The sequence below is a fragment of the Scyliorhinus torazame genome, chromosome 17, assembly GCF_047496885.1.
Source record: "Scyliorhinus torazame isolate Kashiwa2021f chromosome 17, sScyTor2.1, whole genome shotgun sequence".
In the NCBI taxonomy this organism is placed as follows: domain Eukaryota; kingdom Metazoa; phylum Chordata; class Chondrichthyes; order Carcharhiniformes; family Scyliorhinidae; genus Scyliorhinus; species Scyliorhinus torazame.
Genome location: NC_092723.1, coordinates 48,589,517 through 48,612,247, shown reverse-complemented (window position 1 = coordinate 48,612,247; position 22,731 = coordinate 48,589,517). Strand labels below are relative to the sequence as shown.

General features: G+C 46.4%; 1 protein-coding gene across 2 annotated transcripts in view; it reads left to right on the top strand.

Annotated features, from left to right (window-relative positions):
- lgr6 (leucine-rich repeat containing G protein-coupled receptor 6) overlaps positions 1-22,731 on the top strand; it is a 377,645-nt gene that overhangs the window by 315,352 nt on the left and 39,562 nt on the right. For both annotated transcript variants that reach the window (XM_072480398.1, XM_072480397.1), the window contains exons 7-9: positions 11,719-11,787; positions 14,569-14,640; positions 16,566-16,637. In XM_072480398.1, coding sequence (XP_072336499.1) covers positions 11,719-11,787; positions 14,569-14,640; positions 16,566-16,637 — 213 coding nt within the window. The remainder of the gene's footprint in view (positions 1-11,718; positions 11,788-14,568; positions 14,641-16,565; positions 16,638-22,731) is intronic.

Here is a 22,731-nt window from a genome sequence, read left to right as displayed (position 1 = left end):
ATTGAAGTGGAAATCCACTTTTATTGTGGAACTCCATGTGGTGGAACGATGCAGCAAGGTCATCCATATTTGAAATGTTGTAACCGCAATATTTATTAATACCTTTAGGAACTGGGTGAAGCCCCTTCAAAGGTGTGTGCATAGTTGTAGTGTATGATGTGGCTTAAGATTCATCAATTATTGCTTACCCTGCACACCCAAAGGAAATAAGGACCTCCTCTATCCATCCCCCACTGCCCACATCTGGTTATTAGACACCTTAGAGGTCGAGCTACCCTATAGAATTTACTGGAAAACGCTGATGTTCAAATATTTTCATAGAATCTCTACAGTGCAGAAGGCGGCCATTCAATCAATCGAGTCTGCACCGACCCTCTGAGAGAGCACCCTACCGAGGCCTATCCCCATAACTCCATCTAACCTACACATCCCTGGACATGAAGGAGCAATTTAGTAATAGCCAATCCACCTAAGATGCACATCTATGGATTGTGGGAGGAAACCCGTGCAGACACTGGGAGAAAGTGCAAACTCCACGCAGACAGTCATTCAAGGCCAGAATTGAACTCGGGTCCCTGGTACTGTGGCACAGTAGTGCGAACCGCTGCGCCGCTCCATGCTGGGGCGGGGTTTTGAAGCATCCGTAGTAAGCTTCCTGTCAATGTTATATGAGCATCCAGAACTCTGCTGCCCACTTTATATCTGACAGAAAGACCTACTCACTGATCACCCTATTTTTGCTGACCTACATTGACTACCAGTCTACCAGTGTGTTCACAGCTTTTTTTTAATGTTAAGGAAACCTATTGCTTGGGAGTCTTTGATTAGCTGGTGAATATGAATCTTTTCTTTTTTTTAAATAAGTCACTGACAGAATATTGCAATGGATTGGCTAGAATTCAGATAGCTATTGGGTGCTTGAAATGTAAACACTTTCATAGACATTAGGGGCGATCTTCAGCCTGCTTTAGCCACCAGCGAGAATGGTGCAGTGGGCGCAAAACATGGCGGGAATCGGGAAACCCAATTCTCACCAGTGTGAACGCATTTCCCAATTTTCTACACCCCTTGCCGGGGTCAGAAAGCTCATTTAAATACATATATCATGCGTGAACCCTCCCTCCAGAACACCCCCCTCACTGAATATTCATCAGGTGTCAATGTGACATCACACCATGACAGCCCATAAAGCTGTATATAAACTAGAACCTGCCGATCCCATCTCCGATGGGGAAATCAGAGGTGAGCGCTCAGGTTGCCATCATCGTCCAGGGTGTCAATTGCCTAGGGACACTGCAGAGGATGTGGGGGACCCAGATAAGTGCAACCTGTGGCCGGGGTTAGCCTCGGCATCTCATGGGTGAGTGAGGGGTGGTCTTTGTGGCTCGCAGGTCTTAGTGGTCCTTCAAATCTGTGAGCCTCTAGCTTTAAAGGGATCTGACAGCTGGATTTCAGGCATCACTTCCTGTGTTCTCCTTGCTGGTCTTGTAATGATATTACCACTGAGGGACTGACTTTCAGAGTGGCAACCTGGAACTGGGTGGCAGCAGGTGAATCCACAGGGTCAGCACGGGGCCGACTGTGAGACCTCTGAGTGGGGTCATGTGAGATGCCGGGCTGCATGGGTAGAGTTGGGGACTCTGACAAGGGATGGTTACCTTGAGGGCTGAAGACCCGCACACAAGGGGGAGGATGAGTGTAGTTGAATGAAACCCCACAGTCGGGCTGCATTTTTAAGCCTGAGGGCAGATGCTCTCTTTTTAGTTTTTTTTTGAGAGAATCATGGAGCGAGTCAAACTGGTAATTCTTTAGATTGCTATCGAGCAGCAGCAGCAACATTGTTGTGCCACTGCTCTGCAGAGGAGGGGGAGGCAGGGCCCTCTGATCTTCTGGGAGCAGGGCCTGCACCTCGGAGGAGACACTACCGGCCATGGGTATAACACCATAGAACTTCCCATCTCCAGATGTCAGACGGTCCAGTGCCAAAGGAGATGGCATCTGTCATGGGGATGGTTTACCACCTGTGCCAGGTGTTGCAAAAGTTGGCACCAATGGACTGGGGGGTCACCCATTGCCTGTGGTCCTGAATGTAACTGCCGCTCCGATCGTCTATGCCAGCAGCTCATTTCAACGATGCATTGGTGACCTGTGCAGAACCTCCCAGTCTGCCGCGCAGAAGACATAAAGGAGGTCTCACATGTACATCAATTTGGGTTGGGACCAGGCGAGCCAAGATGCCAGGGCTATGGGCTTTGCCCACATAGCAGGTATACCCCATGTGGCGAGTATTATCGACTGCACCCTCATGGCACTGCACTACCCATAGCGGCATGGGGTACAATTTGTGAACTGCAAGGGATTCCACTCCTTCAATGTCCAGATGGTCTGTGATCATACAATGCGCATCATGCAAGTCATAGATGATCGAATCCCTCTGGTGCAGAAGGAGGCCATTCGGTCCTGTGCTCGTCCCCCAGGGAGGATCCATAATAGTTACATCTTGCCGCGCTCGCAACTCCCAGCTATTTTTGAGGTGAGCAACGCTGGACGAATAGTTCCTTGGGGACAAAGGATACACCCTCAGGAGGTGGCTCATGACGCCAGTGTGGAGGCTACAAACACCCGCTGAGATTCGCTACAACGAGACTCATGTGTCAACGTGTGTGCCGCTCGATTGGCCTACTCAAGATGTGGATCCGGTGACTGGACCGGTCGGGGAGGGGGAGGATGGGGGGGGGGGGGGGGGGGGAAGTGTCCTCCAATACAGCCCCCAGAGGGTGTCATGCATCATAATGGTCTGCTGTTCTTTGCACAACTTGGCACTGCAGCGGGTTGAGCAGCTGGACCAGGGGGAAATGGAGGAGCGCCACATCTCCTCAGATGAGGTGGATGTTGCGGAAGGATGGTGATGGGCAATCCATGGAGGAAGCTGAACCATGCAGCAGACACCGCCCACCATGTAGTGGACATCCTGCACCAAGGTCTTCACTGCAGTGACCCAGGGCCGGGATTCGAACCCGGGTCCTCAGCGCCGCAGTGCCAGTGCTAACCAGTGTGCCATAGTGCTGCCCTGCTGTCATCTCTTCCTGTTGCTCATGATTGTAACTCCAGCTGCTCTGGGACGATCATGGCCAGGAGCACATCATCGGCCTGGAGCTCCAGCATCTCTGCATTTCTCTGATTGCCGGATCCCCGAGGCGTCACTGTGGAACGTCAGCTGTGAGCCGCTCACAAGTGGTGACCCAGAAGTCTGCCTGCCAGAGGTGTGAGAATCTGCTGTGGTGGAGGGTGAGGGTGACCATCTCCACCCTCACCCTCTGAGATGTCTCCCTTGGAGCTGCTCTTTTCTGTGGTCTCCAGAGGGTGCGTGGGTGTCTGGTCTGGTTGACTGATTAATGTGCTGTTGACTGATTAAGATGGCATCAGTGCATCACAAGAGCAGGCTGCACTATGGCTGCATGTGTTGAGCTTTCTCACTTTTGTCTCTTGCCCCCTCCTCACTCTCTGCACAGGTGTGGTCCTGCTCCTCACTTGGCAACTCACGGGCTCTCTCCTCAAAGGACATTTGGGTTTTCAGCTCCAGCACGACTCTGGCAGGCTGTGCCCTCTCATGCCAGCTGTGCTTGAGTTAGTCCTGCAATGTGCAGATGGGGAGAATGTTGGTGGGAGTCCTGCCATTTCAGATGGTGATGAAGTCCGGTATGCGTGGGAAGTGAGTGGGAATGGGAATGTGAGGTGCAGATTATCTAATGGAGGGACCATGACTACGGGGGTGGGGGGGGGGGGGGTGGAAGTGGGTAGCGCAACATGGCAACACGGCAAGTGTTGGGATCCCAATAGGTGGCTGTGTGAGTGAGCACTGTGGAGATGTGATAGCTGTGTTACGGGTGCAACGGGAGAGATGAGGAGGCAGACTCACCCTGGATGCCCGAAGAAGATCATTCACCTCTTTTTGGTACCGTGGCCCTATCCACTTATAGAGCGAGCTGGCAGTCACTATCTTGACCAAAGCCTCCCAGGTGGAGTTGATGGCCTTGCTTCCTGGAAGTCTGGCCGATCGCAGTCCTCTGCAGGACACCATGCAGAATTTTGGCGAGGGCTCTTGGGGGGGAGGGGGGGGATCCCGACCTAAGTCTTTGAAAAATTGGCAGCAAGAGGGGTATGGTTTTATGTAAAGAAAGTCGAGACAATGGAATCACCCAGTAACTGGGTGCCCTAGTATTAAATAACTTTAAGAAACTGATTAAAAATCTTATCACATATCCTGTTCAATATGCTTATCATTTCCTCAGCTAAACATTTGGAATGTATCCTGTAAGATTTGGTGTAAGTTATTATACATGCATCTTTAATTCAACAGAGATAACCATTGAATCCTTGGGACTGGGCTGGATTCTCCGATTGGCAACACCAAAATAGTGTTCGGCGAAAGGCCGGAAAATCACATTTCCCAACTGAATCGGGGGCGGCACCACTTGCACGATGTACCGCCCCTCCAAAGCGGCGTGCTCACAGAGTGTGCCACGCCACGAGTCGACGGCCTCAGGCCATTGCCTGGGGCCCGCCCCCCGATGCTCCGTCCCCGACCGGCTGGGTTCCCGACGGCGCGGGCCACGTGTGGTCTCATCTGCCGGGAACTAAACGTGGCGGCTGCGGACTCAGTCCAGCACCGCCACAGTCGGAGTAGGGCCGATTCGCGGGCAGAGGTGACATTATTCGGGGCTGGGGGTACTGTGGTGGGGCAGTCCGAGGGGCAGGGGCCAGCCGAAGGGGGGGGGGACTATTTCGCAGGCCAGGTCCACAAGTGGCTCCGGCGCGGCTGCTGCAGGCCACCACCGTGCGCATGCGCGACCACGGACCCGGCAATTCTCCGGGCATATCGGCAGTTAGAGCTGGGTGTAAAATGCCACCGTTCCCATGCGGGCGCGCGGACATAGCCCCAGAATGGGTTAATCCAGCCCCCTATATTTAAAGATTGTTCTGAGCATCAAGGGGAAACATCCAGGCCTGTAGTGCAGGAAACCACCAAAGGCAAAAAGAATAATTGGGGTCCTTCTGTGATCTGGCATTCTCAGTGAGGAACAAAGCTCAGAAGGAACAAAAGTCAAGGAATTGTAAGCTTGCAGCTTTTTTTTTTTGCCCATTGATGTATCGACAGAATAAAATGGGCTGAGCATACCTATTTTCCAGAGTTGAGCATCGCGACCAGGTTAAAATCCCAGGGGCGGGATTCTCCGACCCCGCAGCAGGTCGTAGAAATCGGCGGGGGGGCGCGAATCACGCTCCGCCGCTCCGACACCGGTCCACCGATTCTCTGTTCACCGGAGAATCGGCGCCAATAGTTGCTGTGGCGCCGGGCGGGAGCCGCTCAACGCGCCCCCCCCCCCCCCCCCCAGGGATTCTCTGTGCTCGAAGGGCCGAATGCCCGCCGAGTTTGACCGAGTCCCGCCGGCGCCGTTCGTGTGTGGTCCTACCCGGCGGTACCTCAGCGTTCGTACTGCGGGAGCCGTCCTGGTGTGGGGGTGGGGTGATCCCACTCCGGGGGGGTGCCTCTAAGGTGGCCTGGCCCGCGACAGGGGCCCACCGATCGGCGGGCGGGCTTATCCCGGGGGGGCCTAAGTTCCTCCATGCCGGGCCCCTGTAGTGCTCCGCCATGTTGCCCTGGGGCCAGCGCGGAGAAGGCAACCCACGTGCATGCGTGAACTCGTGCAGGCTGTTACGTGCATGTGCGAACTCGCACCGGCCATGGCGCGCATGCACGGACCCGTGCCGGCCATGCTGCCACCCATATCGGCAGCTGGAGCTGCGTGAAGCGCTCCAGTGCCGTACTGGCCCCCTGTGCGCCGCAGGATCGCTGCTCCTGGGGGCCAGATGACGCCATCATAAAACGCTCTGCCGTTTATGACGGCGTCAACACTTAGCCCCAGGATCGGAGAATCCCGCCCCAGATTGCGAAACCACCCCTTGAGAAATAAATGGTGATAAGTTGAGAAGCAATGATTCATTTACACCGAGGGAGCAAATTTCTGCTTGTGCCATGTGTAAAAATACAATTTATAAACATGATGCATAGGGGCCACTTATCCCCCACCCCACAACCGACTAGTTTTTAAAAAAAATATTTTTATTCTCCTCCTTTTTCACATTTTCTCCCAAATCTACACCCAATAATAAACATCAATCAGTAACAAATGCAATGTCAATCCCCATATCAATAACAACAATCCCATCCTCCCACCAAACCGCCAAACATTAGTTTGCATGGTAACATAAACAAATGACAAAAAGGAATCAGGAATCACCCAAAGTCAACATTAACACATACAGTCCCCCTCCCCCAACCCTCCCAGCCCCCGCCCAATGTCCGATGTAATCCAGTTCTCAAAAGTGCATAATGATTAACGCCCATGAATTGTAGAACCCCTCCATTCTTCCCCTCAGTTCAAATTTAATCTTCTCAAGAGTCAAGAATTCCAGCAGGTCCCCCTGCCATGCCAGGGCATAGGGTGGAGAGGTTGTTCTCCACCCTAACAGGATCTGCCTTCGGGCGATCAACGAGGCGAAGGCTACAACATCTGCCTCAGTATCCGTTTCCAACCCCTGCTGGTCCGACTCCCCGAATATGGCCTCCTGCGGGCCCGGGTCCAGTTTCAAGTGCACCACTTTAGAGATTACCCTAAAAATCTCTTTCCAGTAACCCTCCAGCTTTGAACAGGACCAAAACATATGAATGTAATTTACGTCCCCCCCCCCCCCCCCCCGTCCCCCCCATCCCTCAACCCCACCCCCCATAATGTTCACACACATATTCTACCCCTTCAAAGAGCTGGCTCATCCTCGCCCTTGTAAGGTGTGCTCTATATACCACCTTCAGCTATATCAGCCCCAACCTCGCACACGAGGTGGAGGTGTTCACCCTCCGGAGCACCTCACACCAGAACCCCTCCTCCATACCCTCTCTCAACTCTAACCGACTAGTTTTAAAAGAAACAGAATTGATTGTGCAAAGGTGGCAAATTGCATTACTTGGAGGTCCTTGGAGAGAGCAAATTAGAGTAGGAGATAATGCAATAAGTCTGAAATGCATTTGAAAACTTACACAAACTGCAGGGAGGGCTCATCAATAAGTATTGGTAATGCTACAGACAAGATTGTGACAGTAGCACTGCTGTTGCATGGGTTTCACATCAGGACATGTTTAGAAATTTCCCAACTTATTTTTTTCCCTTCCACAAAATAGATGATCTGTCTAATTCAAAGTATTATTTGACATCCTGGCTTCTTTTTCCATTTCCTAACTCGGTGAACACTGCAGGAAAACCCAAGTGCGAATGATAGGCAGGAACAGGATTGGGCTCTGATCAAATAGTTCACAGACTTCGATTATAAGTAAAAGTGCTCCACCCCAAGCCTCATAAGGAAGCCTTTGGCCTCCAATCTATGACCTACCCACGACAATCAGCTTTCCAGTTCTGATCAACAGCCTATCCCCTCTCTGGCCCAATCCCCAGTCTCCCTCTCCCAATGGTATGCCTCCTCCCACTCGCTCAGGAGGACTTGGAGTTCATGCTCTTCCAAGTACCAAGGACTGTCTCAAGGATCCCTGCCTGTGAGCAGGAATCAACCCAGCAATATACTAAGGCCTTGCTGGGGTCCTTGGTTGACTTAACCTCTCCCCAGCTCCTGGTAATATTGGGGTTAATACCGGGGCATGCACATGGAAATAGCCATTGAGAAGAGGTACTGGGGAGTGTAAGGCATTCATGCACGATATGCTAACATGAGTTAGGCCCTTCAAGAAAGGGGGGAGAACATAGTGTGTGGAGAATGGGGAGCGGTATGGGAATGGGAAATTATGAAGAAATGCATCTTAACGGATGCACGGAAGTTATTTTATTTCTAATTAGTTATTTGTTTATTATGATTTAATTCCAATAAAATTTGAAGATAGTCCATTAAATCCCTACGGTTAGCTTGTCCCTAAAATTATTTAGTGCCTTGTTGCATTGTTTTGTTACATGATGTTAACGACTGAATCAGTAAAATCAAGCTATCTTAAACTCCACGGGGAAAAGACTTGTTCAGCTTGTCAATTTCTGGGGGGCAGGCAGCGTCATGGATTGTTATCTGCATGGAGCTCTTCCTTGATATTATTGAAGAATGTCACACAGGCTATGTGAGCTGTAATTTCTTCCCCCGGTTTATTCTAAGGAGTGTTCAAGAGTCAAATGCTTTCACAGATATTATAAATGTTTTGATGAGTTTGTGCAATTAGCTTCAATAGTGACATGACTGAAACTTATAACTGTCTTGATTACGCAAGCTTTCATTATTCAAAACTTCAATCTGGAATAGTTTTGTTTTCCTGTGTTGGGTACCTTTAAGCCAATGCGGGAAAACGGTGAACAATTTGTAAAGTTACTTAACCCTGGCATTTATTAGTAACTTGATAATAGACAACTGTTCATTTGACAGACCATTCCTTACTGGTAGTTAATAGCTCACTGGAGTACCAAAAGATTGGACAAATATTGGGTTAACAGGGAAGCGAGCTGATGAACATGGAATAGTATGTTAAGCAATTCAGACCACAGATTATAATAAGTTTACAAAGTGCTGCCTTCAAAACCATTATTATTTCCCATTCACACTTAATAATATTTTGCAGAATTCCAAACAAAATGGTTAAAATTGTACTAATACCAATGATGGGGCAGTACGGTAGCATAGTGGTTAGCACAGTTACTTCACAGCTCCAGGGTCACAGGTTTGATTCCCGGCTTGGGTCACTGTCAGTTTGGAGTCTGCACGTTCTCTCCGTGTCTGCGTGGGTTTCCTCCGGGTGCTCCGGTTTCCTTCCACAGTCCAAAGATGTGCAGGTTAGGTGGATTGGTCGTGCTAAATTGCCCTTAGTGTCCAAAAAGGTTGGGTTGGATCGGGTTACTGGGTTACAGGGATAGGATGGAGGTGTGGGCTTAGGTAAGGTGCCCTTTCCAAGGACCGGTGCAGACTCAATGGGCTGAATGGCCTCCTTCTGCACTGTAAATTCGATGATTCTATGATGCATTTATACCTTTTTGTTTCACTATTTTAAATGAGGCATTTAAATAAGATCCATTTATTTTAAAAGTGTTAGTGCTTTTGATAAAATAGTAGGAGGAAGGATTTTGCCCAAAAGACTTAATAATATTGTGCCATGGAATCTAAATCCTAAATCTGCTGTCAAAAGATACAATATCAAAGGAAATAAATATCAAAGGAAATCCATGAGTTAAACAAACTTTCGATTTAAAGAATTTTGGAACACAATTCAGTGATTTATTTCTCTATATTTTCAACCAGATGAATTAAAAAATAGTTTTCCAATCCAAACTTCCATCTCGAAAATAATGTTTTATTTTAACAGAAATGTATCATCAATCATGTAGGTTCAGTTAGGGCGCTCGAGAGTTACAAGTTAGCTAGGTAGGACCAAAAGAGAGAGCTAAGAAGAGCCAGGAGGGGACATGAGAAGTCTTTGGCAGGTAGGATCAAGGATAACCCTAAAGCTTTCTATAGATATGTCAGGAATAAACGAATGACTAGGGTAAGAGTAGGGCCAGTCAAGGACAGTAGTGAGAAGTTGTGCTTGGAGTCCGAGGAGCTAGGAGAGGTGCTAAATTAATATTTTTTGTCAGTATTCACACAGGAAAAAGACAATGTTGTCGAGGAGAATACTGAGAGTCAGGCTACTAGACTAGAAGGGCTTGAGGTTCATAAGGAGGAGGTGTTAGCAATTCTGGAAAGTATTAAAATAGATAAGTCCCCTGGGCCGGATGGGATTTATCCTAGGATTCTCTGGGAAGCTAGGGAGGAGATTGCTGAGCCTTTGGCTTTGATCTTTCAGTCATCTTTGTCTACAGGAATAGTGCCAGAAGACTGGAGGATAGCAAATGTTATCTCCTTGTTCAAGAAGGGGAGTAGAGACAACCCCGGTAATTATAGACCAGTGAGCCTTACTTCTGTTGTGGGCAAAATCTTGGAAAGGTTTATAAGAGATAGGATGTATAATCATCTGGAAAGGAATAATTTGATTAGAGATAGTCAACACGGTTTTGTGAAGGGTAGGTCTGCCTCACAAACCTTATTGAGTTCTTTGAGAAGGTGACCAAACAGGTGGATGAGGGTAAAGCAGTTGATGTGGTGTATATGGATTTCAGTAAAGCGTTTGATAAGGTTCCCCACGGTAGGCTACTGCAGAAAATACAGAGGCATGGGATTCAGGGTGATTTAGCAGTTTGGATCAGAAATTGGCTAGCTGGAAGAAGACAAATGGGAAATGTTCAGACTGGAGTCCAGTTACTAGTGGTGTACCACAAGGATCTGTTTTGGGGCACTGCTGTTTGTCATTTTTATAAATGACCTGGAGGAGGGCGTAGAAGGATGAGTGAGTAAATTTGCAGATGACACTAAAGTCGGTGGAGTTGTGGACAGTGCGGAAGGATGTTACTAGTTACAGAGGGACATCGATAAGCTGCAGTGCTGGGCTGAGAGGTGGCAAATGGAGTTTAATGCAGAAAAGTGTGAGGTGATTCATTTTGGAAGGAATAACAGGAAGACAGAGTACTGGGCTAATGGTAAGATTCTTGGCAGTGTGGATGAGCAGAGAGATCTCGGTGTCCATGTACATAGATCCCTGAAAGTTGCCACCCAGGTTGAGAGGGTTGTTAAGAAGACGTACAGTGTGTTAGCTTTTATTGGTAGAGGGATTGAGTTTCGGAGCCATGAGGTCATGTTGCAGCTGTACAAAACTCTGGTGCGGCCACATTTGGAGTATTGCGTGCAATTCTGGTCACCGCATTATAGGAAGGATGTGGAAGCATTGGAAAGGGTGCAGAGGAAATTTATCAGAATGTTGCCTGGTATGGAGGGAAGATCTTATGAGGAAAGGCTGAGGGACTTGAGGCTGTTTTCGTTAGAAAGAAGAAGGTTCCGAGGTGACTTAATTGAGGCATACAAGATGATCAGAGGATTGGATAGGGTGGACAGTGAGAGCCTTTTTCCTCGGATGGTAATGTCTAGCACGAGGGGACATAGCTTTAAATTGAGGGGAGATAGATAGAGATAGACAGATGTCAGAGGTAGGTTCTTTACTCAGAGAGTAGTAAGGGCGTGGAATGCCCTGCCTGCATCAGTAGTGGACTCGCCAACACTAAGGGCATTCAAATGATCATTGGATAGACATATGGACAATAAGGGAATAGTGCAGATGGGCTTTAGAGTGGTTTCACAGGTCGGCACAACATTGAGGGCCGAAGGGCCTGTACTGCGCCTTTAATGTTCTATGTTCTATATAATTGCTGATTGAAAATGGACCATAAGGTTACTCTTATAATGTTTCGAAGACAATGGGTGTGATTTTCCAGCCCTGTCCACCTCCAAGATCGTCCAGTCCCACGGAAAGTTAGTGGACTTTTGGCTAGGCCGCCACACTCTGAGCCGGGTCCCGCCGTTTTCTGGAAAATCTCATCCAATGTATATTTTCTGCTTTATTATCATGTTGCATAGTGCAAAGTTTGTCTGCAGTCTATTGGGGCATGCTACTTTAGTGGGCTGTACAATATTCAAAAATGCATAACACAACTGTTCTGATATGGCAGATCAAAACATTTTGTAAGATTTAATGATGGAACCAAATGAAATATTGTTAATGAGGTTTCCGTTTTTACTCTTTACCAGAGACTTAAATTACAATGACCTGGTTGAATTTCCTGTGGCTATCAGAACTCTTAGCAAGCTTCAAGAACTGTGAGTATCATTTTATCAATTGTAATGAAAAAGTTGCACATGGAACTGTAAAAATCATCAGTAATTGTATCTCAGAACAGAACATGCATCTCGTCTGTGTAACATTCCCGAAAACAGCAAGAGGGCTTGTACATTCCCAAACAAAGTTCGGAATCATGCAAGTTCAAATTCTACGTATAGTAACCATGCATTATGTGATGTAGCAGGGGGGACTGACTGAGTTTGAGACTGTTCCCTCAGAGGGGTTCAGGATGGCATTTGTAAACCGTTCACTCTTGAAATCACACACAGAATTAGGTTGCAGCCATGGAACTGGCTGTCAAGTAATATGATAGCACTTCAAAATTTCTAATACTCGCTGGCACAACATTAAATCACCTTCACTTCCTTTGTTATGTATTGTATGTTTTGTCCGGCTTGCCGTACTTTGCAAACCAGTGCATTGTGAGATTGCAGAACCCTATTAGTTTGACTGCGACAGCAATGAAGGACAGTTGCAATGTTAATAACCTCCTGTGTCTGTCTGAGCACTGATGGATCTTGAAAGGTACCAGGACCAAAAACATAGCAAACTGGCGACATGGATGATGGACCTACGTGTAATGCCCATCAAAGTGAAACTAAAATAAGGAAAATTTAATTTTTCATCTGAACCACATGTTGCATTTATGCTGCATGGCAGACAAAGGCTAGCAATCAAATACAGGGACCTGCAGAAATCGGAACAAAAAGAAACCTGCAGAATTTTAAAATAAAAGATAATTCTAGAGTACAGTTTAAAAATAGAATTGAGCTCTTTGAAAGATTTTTTTAAAAAATCTGGCACTCAGAATCACTGGGTGCGATTCTCCCACTGCATTATGCCCAGCACCGATCCCGTTACATCGGGTGCATAGCGGGAGAGACAACAAATGGCTTTTGTGCCGGGTGCTGAGCCGAGCGTGATGCACCCGATCCGTTATGCCTGATGCAATCTGGATCAAGCCCAGCAGATACACATATTTGAATGCCAAAGAGAAAATGCTGGAAAATCTCAGCAGGTCTGGCAGCATCTGCCGGAAAAGAAAAGAGCTAACGTTTCGAGTCCAGATGACCCTTTGTCAAAGCGCTCTCCAAATTTGTGGGTTTCCTCTGGATGCTCCGGTTTCCTCCCACAGTCCAAAGATGTGCAGGTTCGGTGGATTGGCCATGCTAAATTGCCTTTAGTGTCCTAAAAGGTTGGGTGGGGTTACTGGGTTACGGGGATAGGGTGGGGGTGTGGGCTTAGGTAGGGTGCCCTTTCCAAAGGGCCGGTGCAGACTCAATGGACCAAATGGCCTCCTTCTGCACTGTAAATTCTATGATGCTTCAGCTCCTCAGAATATCAGCCAGCTTTGCTCGTTCTTAGGGCAGCTGAATTATTACGAGAGGTTCATTTCACAGCTGGAAACCCTGCTGAAACCCCTGCTTGAGCTTCTGCATCAGAGCAAAGCCTGGAAATGGACAAAGCCCCTGATGCTGCTTTCAAAAAGGCTAAAGCAGCACTCACAAATTGTGCGGTACTGACGCACTTTGACCACCCTTATCTGTACAACTGCAAGTAATGCATCATATCATTGAGTTAGGGCCACTAATGGTGTGGAGAGGTCCATAGCATTCACGACACAGACTTTAAATAAAACAGAGAACCAATATGCTCAAATCAAATGCCAAGCAGTGTGGATCATTTTTAGAATCCGGATATTTCACCTGTTTGGACAGAAATTCACTCTGGTGACAGATTATCAGCCACTCACCTCAATATTCGGCCCACACATAGGGATTCCTCCTTTAGCTGCAAGCAGGATGTAGCGGTGGGCATTGATGTCCTCTATTATTGTCGAGAGTATGTGCTCATGCATATGACATCAAACACCGAAAATCGACTTTGTTAGGCAATGTGGATGGCCTTTTGGGGTTGCCCCTACCAGTCAGCTATAGGGACGCTGCTCAGAAAAATCCGTTGTTGGGGGCGGGGTGGTGGGAGGCTGCTGGAGAATTCTTCCCATTTTTTAAATCCTGATTTACACTGATTAATTAAAAATTGTATAATGTCCTCAGAGAAATATTCCCTCAGATGACAGGTCATTAAACTGCAAATATATTTATATAGAATAGATTTACATATTGAAAATGGGTAATCCTAGTGTTATGTTCTACAGAGAATGTATGCTGATATATATTAACAATGTGTATACAAAATAGGTCACGCAAATGTGCAAGTAACAGATTGGTAGCAATTGTCCTGAGAGTCAGAAGTTGTGGGGTCAATCCTAACATCAGACAATTTTAGGTGGGCTATGAAGGAGTTCTGGACTATTGAGGGCATGATTCTTTGAGCTCAGGTATGAAATAATGTCCTGTTTTTCTAATCCAATGGTTCGGGATGGTTACATTTCTCAAGGCATAATTCATAAAGTAGGGAGTTATTTTGGTACCCTGCCCAACATTCCTTTTACAACCGATGCCATCAAAAAGAGATGAATTGGCCATCCATGGTTTTTGCTGTTTGTGAGATCTTGCTAAAAACGAAGACAGTCACTTCACTTCAAAGTAATTAGTTGCACGTTCTGTCCTTTGAAACAGGTTTGATAAACCTGGGAAGTCACCGCGTAAATCCAAGTTTCTCTGTAGAGAAAACAAATTGAACTCTCTTGGAAGTTCTCTATTACAGAAAGAACAATCGTTGGAATGTGCTGTAATAACTTTCACTTTGACCTTTACATTTTCACTAATTGGATGTATTTCTGATGTGTGCTATAGAGGCTTCCATAACAACAATATCAAAGCAATTCCAGAAAAGGCTTTTGTTGGAAATCCCTTGCTTCAAACAATGTAAGTTTAATTGCTACCATCTCGTACATTGATTATTACCATTTTGTTTCTGTGTGTCTATGATTGGCATATCACTGAGGAAGCTAAACAATGAAATTCAGCCTTGATTGTTTATGGTCACTTCAATTGCCCCTAATATTGCTGACAGTTCAATGCATTTCAATATGATAATATTTTGTGGCACTATAAAAATTTAAGGGAAACTAAAGTATTCATTGTTCAAAAGATTTTTCTTTAATTCAGTGATTCAGAACTTTTATTCAGTGAAGAGGTAAATTATACTTTTGAGTCCCCACTGTGAGGTAAGGTAGCTGATCTTACCTGGGGCTTTGACTCAAGGATGCTACACATATACTCAAATTTGGAAAGTAAATGCTGGACAGTTTCCCACTCATGATCACTGATCTGGTGATCTGGGGAAATGGTTGTGGATAGTCCATTGGGTGAGAACAGCATTTGGTGATAGTCGCTATGGCCAAACAGCTTATCAACGCTCAGTGTTCACATCTGAACAATTTTCATCTGCGTGAGGTACCAAACATTACTTAGTGCCTGTGGAACTTTAACCCTTTAAAAAAAAAATCCCTTAGCAAAGAATTAAAAGGGAGAAGATTGATATGAAAACAATACAAAAAAATCAAATGTAATATAATTCCTACAGTGCAGAAGGAGGCCATTTGGCCCATCAAGTCTACACTAGCCCTCTGAAAGAGCAACCTATCTCGGCCGATTCCGCCACCCTATCCCAAGAACTCCACCTTTTATTTGGACACTAGGACAATTTAGCATGGCCAATCCACCTAACCCACACCTTTGGACTGTGGGAGGAATCCGGAGCACCCTGAAGAAACCCACAAAGATATGGGGAGAAGGTGTGAACTCCACACAGTCACCCAAGACTGGAATTGAACCTGGGTCCCTGGTGGCTGTGAGGCAGCAGTGCTAATCACTGTGCTCCAATTGAAACCACTCTGAGTTTATTTGCCTCCAGAGTTACTTTGCTGACAATATCATTGATATTGAAAAGTACCTGTGCCTGGAACAGCTGCATTTACTTTGATTGGAATTTCAAAGTTAAACCAGCATGAGAGCTGATCTGGAGCTGAGAGCTTCATCAGAGGTTGAGCTAAAGCTTTTTGGCAAAAATAATACTCTTCCACCTTTCTATTTCTTTTCATATACAAATATCAATATATAAAAGTGTGCTTTAGTTTCACAAGGCAATTTAACTGGGGAATATGTTTATTTTGTGTAAGTTTAAAACTGCTTTTGGACCTTAGAAGCTGCTACTTATTTGAAAGGTGGGTACCTGGATCAACAATTAACAGATTAATATTTGCAATAGTAAGAATGTGGGTGTGGACTTAACTACACACTTCCAAGAAATGCCTTTTATTTATGTTTCTTGGCAGAAACAGAGTTTCACACCTAACAATTATACTCTTATGTGAGCAAGACAATACTATTTGGTTAGTTATTTAATATAAATATATTCAATTAGCGATAACATATATAAACTATTCAGCCACTCTGGGTGGGTCAAGCACATTTATTAGTTGACTCTTTAATTATATTATACCTGTATCTCAAAATTCCACTTGAATATGTCCTCATGCTGGTACCAGGGACCCAACAGATTGTTGGCTTATCAATGGCATATTGTTGCCACCTAGTGTGTTTCCTAGATTTATTCACAAATATTATTATTAGTGATTCTTCCCCTATCATGTATTCAAGCAGCTACAATAAAATATGGTTTCATGCCCAATTGTCTAATTGCTTTCAGTTAATTCTGCAGGCAACTCTTGTATATTTTGTTATTCAGACTGAATTTACACTATGTTCACATCAGTAAAGCAGATGTGAGCTTTGACACTGATGGATGTAGGGTGAAAACTTATCTGAACAATTTACTTCCTTTCCAGTCATTTTTATGATAATCCGATCCAGTTTGTGGGGAAGTCAGCCTTTCAGTATCTGCCAAAGCTTCACACCTTGTAAGTATGAGCTGAGCCACGTGTTCAATTCCAAAAACTCAAAGATTTCCCAGTTGCTTAAATAATTGAATGCTTGACTTTCCCAAGCTGAAGGTGTGAGTCCAAGGGGTGTTTGCCACTGGAAACTGTTGAGTTTAGTTTTGTCAGTCCTCGGCTGAGGAACAGTGCATTATGGAGACAACCTCAGAGGAAAGAAAAACTGAATCTCTCGGACAGGTTTGAACTCTGTGTAAGTGGATGGGTTTTGAATGAGTTAAAATCTCACCCTTTGTTTCAGTACACTTATATTGTACCTCCTGTCAGTACATAGCCAGTCACCAAGTGACACTGATATTGAGTGTAGAGAAGTCCACAGTATAACACTTTTGCAGTTCTAACTGTAGAATTATATGTGGGAGAGAATGGTGCCAATAGTAATTAAAGCTTGAAAGAATGATCTTGAAAATAGCTCTTAAAGCTCTGAATGTTTGAGGTACTTACTAAGTTTAATATGTAGTGGACACAATGATTTTGATAAAAGGTGCAGAGACTAAAGAGGCACACAAAAAGCTACTATGCAAGATCAGAGTTCATGGTGTTGGAGGTAATATTCTGGTATGGATGGAGGACTGATGACTATCAGTGGGGAGGATCCCGAGACCTCCGAGATGTGTCCTGGGTGCCGTTTGGCAGCAGCGCTGATCGGGCGACCTTTAAAGATGGCGCCCTGATCCTATTTGAAGCCGGTTCCTGACTTTAAGAGTTCCCACCACACCAGAGTGACAATGTTAACCATGCCCTCTCACTTTTTTTTTCCTCGGAGGCTCAAGATTCCATGCAAAATCGGTTCTATTCCATTGGTGGGATTCCGTTTTTCTCACCGGGACTGACACTGCCATTTTTTAGTAAGATTCCACCCATTACCATTGGAGGTAGTACAGACGATGTTTACTAGGATGATCCCGGGTATGGAGGAATTGCCATATGATGGAAGATTAAACAGGTTGAGTCTGTACTCCTTGGAATTCAGAAGAATGAGAGGTGATACTATTGAATCATAAGCTTTTTAGGGGGTTCGACAGGATAAATAATGGGAGACTGTTTCCACTCATCGGAGAGTGTCGGACTAGAGGGCATTGTCGCAGAATAAGGGAGCGCTCATTTAAGATGGATTTTAGGAAGAATTTCTTCTCTCAAGGAGGGTGGATCTTTGGAATTTTTCACCCCAGGAACCTGTGGATGCTGAGTCCTTGACCATTTCAAGGCTGAAAGCGATGAGGTTTTTAAAATCAGTAGGGGAATTAAGGGTTACAGCAGGAATGTGGACTTCTTAGATCAGCCATGATCTTATTAAATGGTGGAATAGTCCCAAAGGGCTTAATGGCTGTCGTGATATGCAGACACACACAATGATATACAGACAAGCTGCTAATGGACACAGAGAACAGGACATGACCAATAAACAGGCAGGGGTGGGATCGGACTATAAAAAACACGAGGTACTCACACTCCGCCTCTTTCCACTGATGAACATCTAGAGAGTCAGTCAAGGGTTTTGTTACAATCTCACACCTCCACCACATGGCTAAGAGCTAGTCTGGTGCAGTCAGACAGAGTAACCACACTTAAGTTAGCAGAGAGTCGAACTCAGAGAACTGTGCTATTAGTTCAATAAACCTGACTGAACTAACTTCAAGGTCTGGAGTATCTTTCTGATCTAAGCTGCATCCAGTTGCAGCCAGTGTTAGACCAGTGTACCTAACACGACATGATACTAGGAGACTACTAATTTAAGGTGGCTTACCTCAGTCCATTCCGTGATGACCAGCAAATGTATCCCGGCACCATGGAGAAGACTCAGGCTCCTCACCAGCTCAGGACCTCCAGCAATCTCAGTGCCAACTGGCGGATGTTCAAGCAAAAGTTTCTGCTGTACATCAAAGCCTCAGACCTTGAGGGTGCGTCTGATGCAAGAAAGATTGCGCTTCTCCTCTCAACAGCGGGTGATCAAGCCATCGAACTCTTCAACTCGTTTAACTTCACCGAAGGCCAGGACAAGACAAAGTTTCAGGCCATCCTGGACAAGTTTGATAGTTACTGTGAAGTGGACACCAATGAAATCTTTGAGCGCTACATATTCAAACAATGTCTTCAAGGTAAAGATGAATCTTTCAATGCCTTCTTAACAAGCCTCCACCTGCTAGTGCTGTACTGCAACTTTGGTGATATTGCTGACTCCATGATCAGAGACCAAATTGTGTTTGGAGTTCACTCTGATCCTCTGAGAGAGCAGCTCTTAAAAATCAAGCATATGACCCTGTCAGTCGCGATTGAAACATGTACAGTGCATGAGCACGGAAAAAAAAAAAAAAAAAATCTGTATTCCCAATACAAATCGGCTGAAAATGAGAAACTTGCCTCCCACGAGGCAGTGAGTGTGCAGGCCATCTCCTGGATGCAGCACGTCAGCATTGAAGACAGCAGCCATCTCGTGCGCTTTTCCCGGAGCCCCACACCTGCGCGATGCGAACGGGATAACGAAGTGACCGACACCCACACTGCGCAGGTGCAGACGTCTGCCGACCACACTGCGCATGTGCGACGACGTACACCGCGTCACGACGCCGACGTCATGACGTGCCCGAACTGTGACAACGCCCACTTAAAGGGACACTGCCCTGCAAGAGACAGGCAATGTTTAAATTGTGGGAAGCCTGGACACTATGCAGCCTTGTGCAGGTCTGCAGAACCAGTCAGAGGCCAGCGCTCCCAGTTCCGATGACGGCATGTCGAGAATGTGCAACGACAATTACAGGATTCTGATCCTGGCAGTACAACAGATCCAGAGGACGAGTGCCTGGTGTCCGCCTACCGAGTGGGCATCATTACCACACGTGAACATGCCACACCTAACTCATCTTGCATTCAGTCCATCCTCACTGTGGATTCGGAGGACGAATGGCGTGCGGTGATGCAGGCCAACTGCTGCTCCATCCAGTTCAAGCTGGACACAGGTGCTTCTGCCAACCTCCTCTCACAGGCAGACTTCAAACGCATCAAGAAGCCCCCCCAAGATCCTTCCAGCAGCCTGCCAGTTTCTGGACTAGAACGGTAATGCCATCATGGCACTGGGGTCCTGCCATCTACTCGTCTCCAACCGGAGTACCCTATGCACGGCTAAGGTTTGAAATTGTCAAGCCGGACAGGGCATCCCTACTGGGCGCGCATGCCTGCAAAAAGCTAAACCTGGTGCAGCGGGTTTATTCACCGACATCCTCCAACATGGATCTTCAAGCTGGCATTGACGACATCGTCGCTCAGTATCCAGATGTGTTTGACGGGATGGGCACTTCGCAATATCGGTACAAGATCCTACTGCGACCTGATGCCAAGCCAGTGGTCCATGAACCACGCCGGGTCCCGGTTCCGCTGAAGGAGCTCCTGAAGGAACAGCTCAAGGAGCTGCAGCAGCAGGGGATCATTTCCAGGGTAACAAAACCGACTGGCTGGGTCAGCTCGATGGTGGTGGTTAAAAAACGCTCTGGAAACCTGCGAATCTGCATTGATCCCAAGGATCTCAACCAGAATATAATGCGTGACCACTACACCCCATCCCGAAGCGGGAGGAACTCAGTGAGATGGCACAGCACAGTTTTTCACGAAGTTAGATGCGTCACGTGGATTCTGGCAAATCCAGCTGGATGAGTCCAGCAAAAGGCTCTGCCCTTCAACACACCGTTTGGCAGATACTGCTATAATCGCATGCCGTTTGGCAACGTCTCGGCATCAGAGATATGTCATCGCATCACGGAGCAGATGATGGAGGGCATCGAAGGGGTTCGTGTGTACGTGGCCGACGTCATCATATGGTCCACGACCCCTGAGGAACAGGTTTCCCGTCTCCAGCAGGTATTCCGTTGTGTCCATGCCAATGGCCTGAAGTTGAACAGGGCCAAATGTTTTGACATGACAACACTCAAGTTCCTAGGAGATCAGATCTCTCAGCAGGGCGTGTGCCCTGACACAGACAAGGTCAAGGCCATCGCAGCCATGAAGGTCCCGGAGGACAAGAAGGCGGTATTGCGCTTCCTGGGCATGGTCAATTTTCTGGGCAAGTTCATCCCAAACATGACCTCACACCCCATGCCCTACGAAACCTAGTGAAGCAGCTCATCTGCAAGGCTGCGGATTCTGCATCTGACATTCACCTTGCGCTGCTTGTGTACAGGGCGACCCCACTGTCCACTGGCATGTCGCCGGCGCAACTCCTGATGAACAGGGACCTGCGAACGACACTTACAACCATACACGTGCCCAACCTCGATCAGCTCCCGGTTCTATAGAAGGTGCAGCAACTCCGAGATCGGCAAAAACAGGGCTATGCTGCTCATGCCACCGATTTGCCCGTGTTATCCCCGTCAGACACTGTTCTGGTCAAGATCCCTGATGGAGGCTGGTCAGCTCCAGCTGTCGTTGTTCGACAGGCTGTCCCCCACTCGTATGTTGTGCGTCTGGCTGATGGTTCTGTTGTGCGACAAAACAGACAGGCACTGCGCAAAGCTGGCTGCCCGCAACCACATTCTTCTCCATTTCCTTCTGTTGTTTTGCCACCTCTTGATACCTTGACTCACAAGGCCACCAGTCAGGCTTCAATCCCGCCCACCAAGGCACTATCGTCCCCACCACCACCTCTCCGGCGGTCGACCAGGATCAGACGCAAGCCACAGAGACTGGGCTTATGAACATTTGTTCTGTTTGCTATGTTCTGTGTTCTCGCATTAGACAACTGTTTTCACATGTACATATGTTCACATCCACTGCATGTTAATATTGGCCTAATTTTGTAAATACGTTCACATATGTCATCCAAACATTAAAAAAAGGGGGAGATGTCATGATATGCAAACACACACATAATGATATACAGACAAGCAGCTAATGGACACAGAGAACAGGACATGACCAATAAGTAGACAGGACACTCAGGGGTGGGATCTGACTATAAAAGACACGAGGCACTCACACTCTGCCTCTTTCCACTGATGAAATTCTAAAGAGTCAGTCAAGGGTGTTGTTACAATCTCACACCTCCACCAGGTGACTAAGAGCTAGTCTGGTTCAGTCAGACAGAGTAACCACAAATTAGCAGAGAGTCGAACTCACAGAGAACTGTGCTAACTGTGCTATTAGTTCAATAAACCTGATTGAACTAACTTCAAGGTCTGGCGTATCTTTCTGATCGAAGCTGCATCCAGTTGCAGTTAGTGGACCTAACACAACAATGGCCATCCCTCTTCCTATTTCATTTGGGCTACAAATGTTGCTGAATTGCTTATTACCTATTATTATGAACAGACATATTGACATGCTACAAACGTCCTGAATTAGTTAAACTGGTCTGGCTAATTGGACGTTTGAAATATTTTGATAAAACGTTTATAAAGCCATGATACAAAACAAGTGAATGGTAGATCCACTAGAAACTTATTAAATAACATTATGCTCAATTTATAATGGTGTCACTTTCATACAACACTCTGCCTTCAGATACAAAGCTATAATATAAATGTGACAACTAATGACATTCTCACTCGGTTGACCTATAAAGAAAGAGAGAAGGAAGGGTTGACATTCATATAGCAGTTAGCATGACCTTAGGACATCCCAAAGCATGTTGCGGCCATTGAAGTCCTTTTAAAGTGGAATTACTGTTGTAATGCGAGGAAGTATGGCAATCAAATTGCACATCAATGTCCCCTAACGAGCACTGAAATAAATGACCCAATAATCTGTTTCAGACATGTTAGTTAAGAGATAAATGTTGATCAGAATACTGGGAGGACTACCTTGCTCTTCCTCAAATAGTATCAAGGATCTTTTGCTTTCTTCCAAAAGGGCAGGCAGAATCTTATTTCAAGTATAAACTTTCTCCCACAACTTGGGCAGGCCAGTTGCTAGCCAGACACTTCTGTCTGCACGCAGTGCAGCTACTTCTAGTTTCTGAATTCAGCATGCAGTATAAATGAAGTGACTTTGAAACACTCTGCTAATGCAGCATAAATAGATTTAATGAACGTCTTGTATCCTGTGAGAGCAAATGGCCCATGAAGAAAGG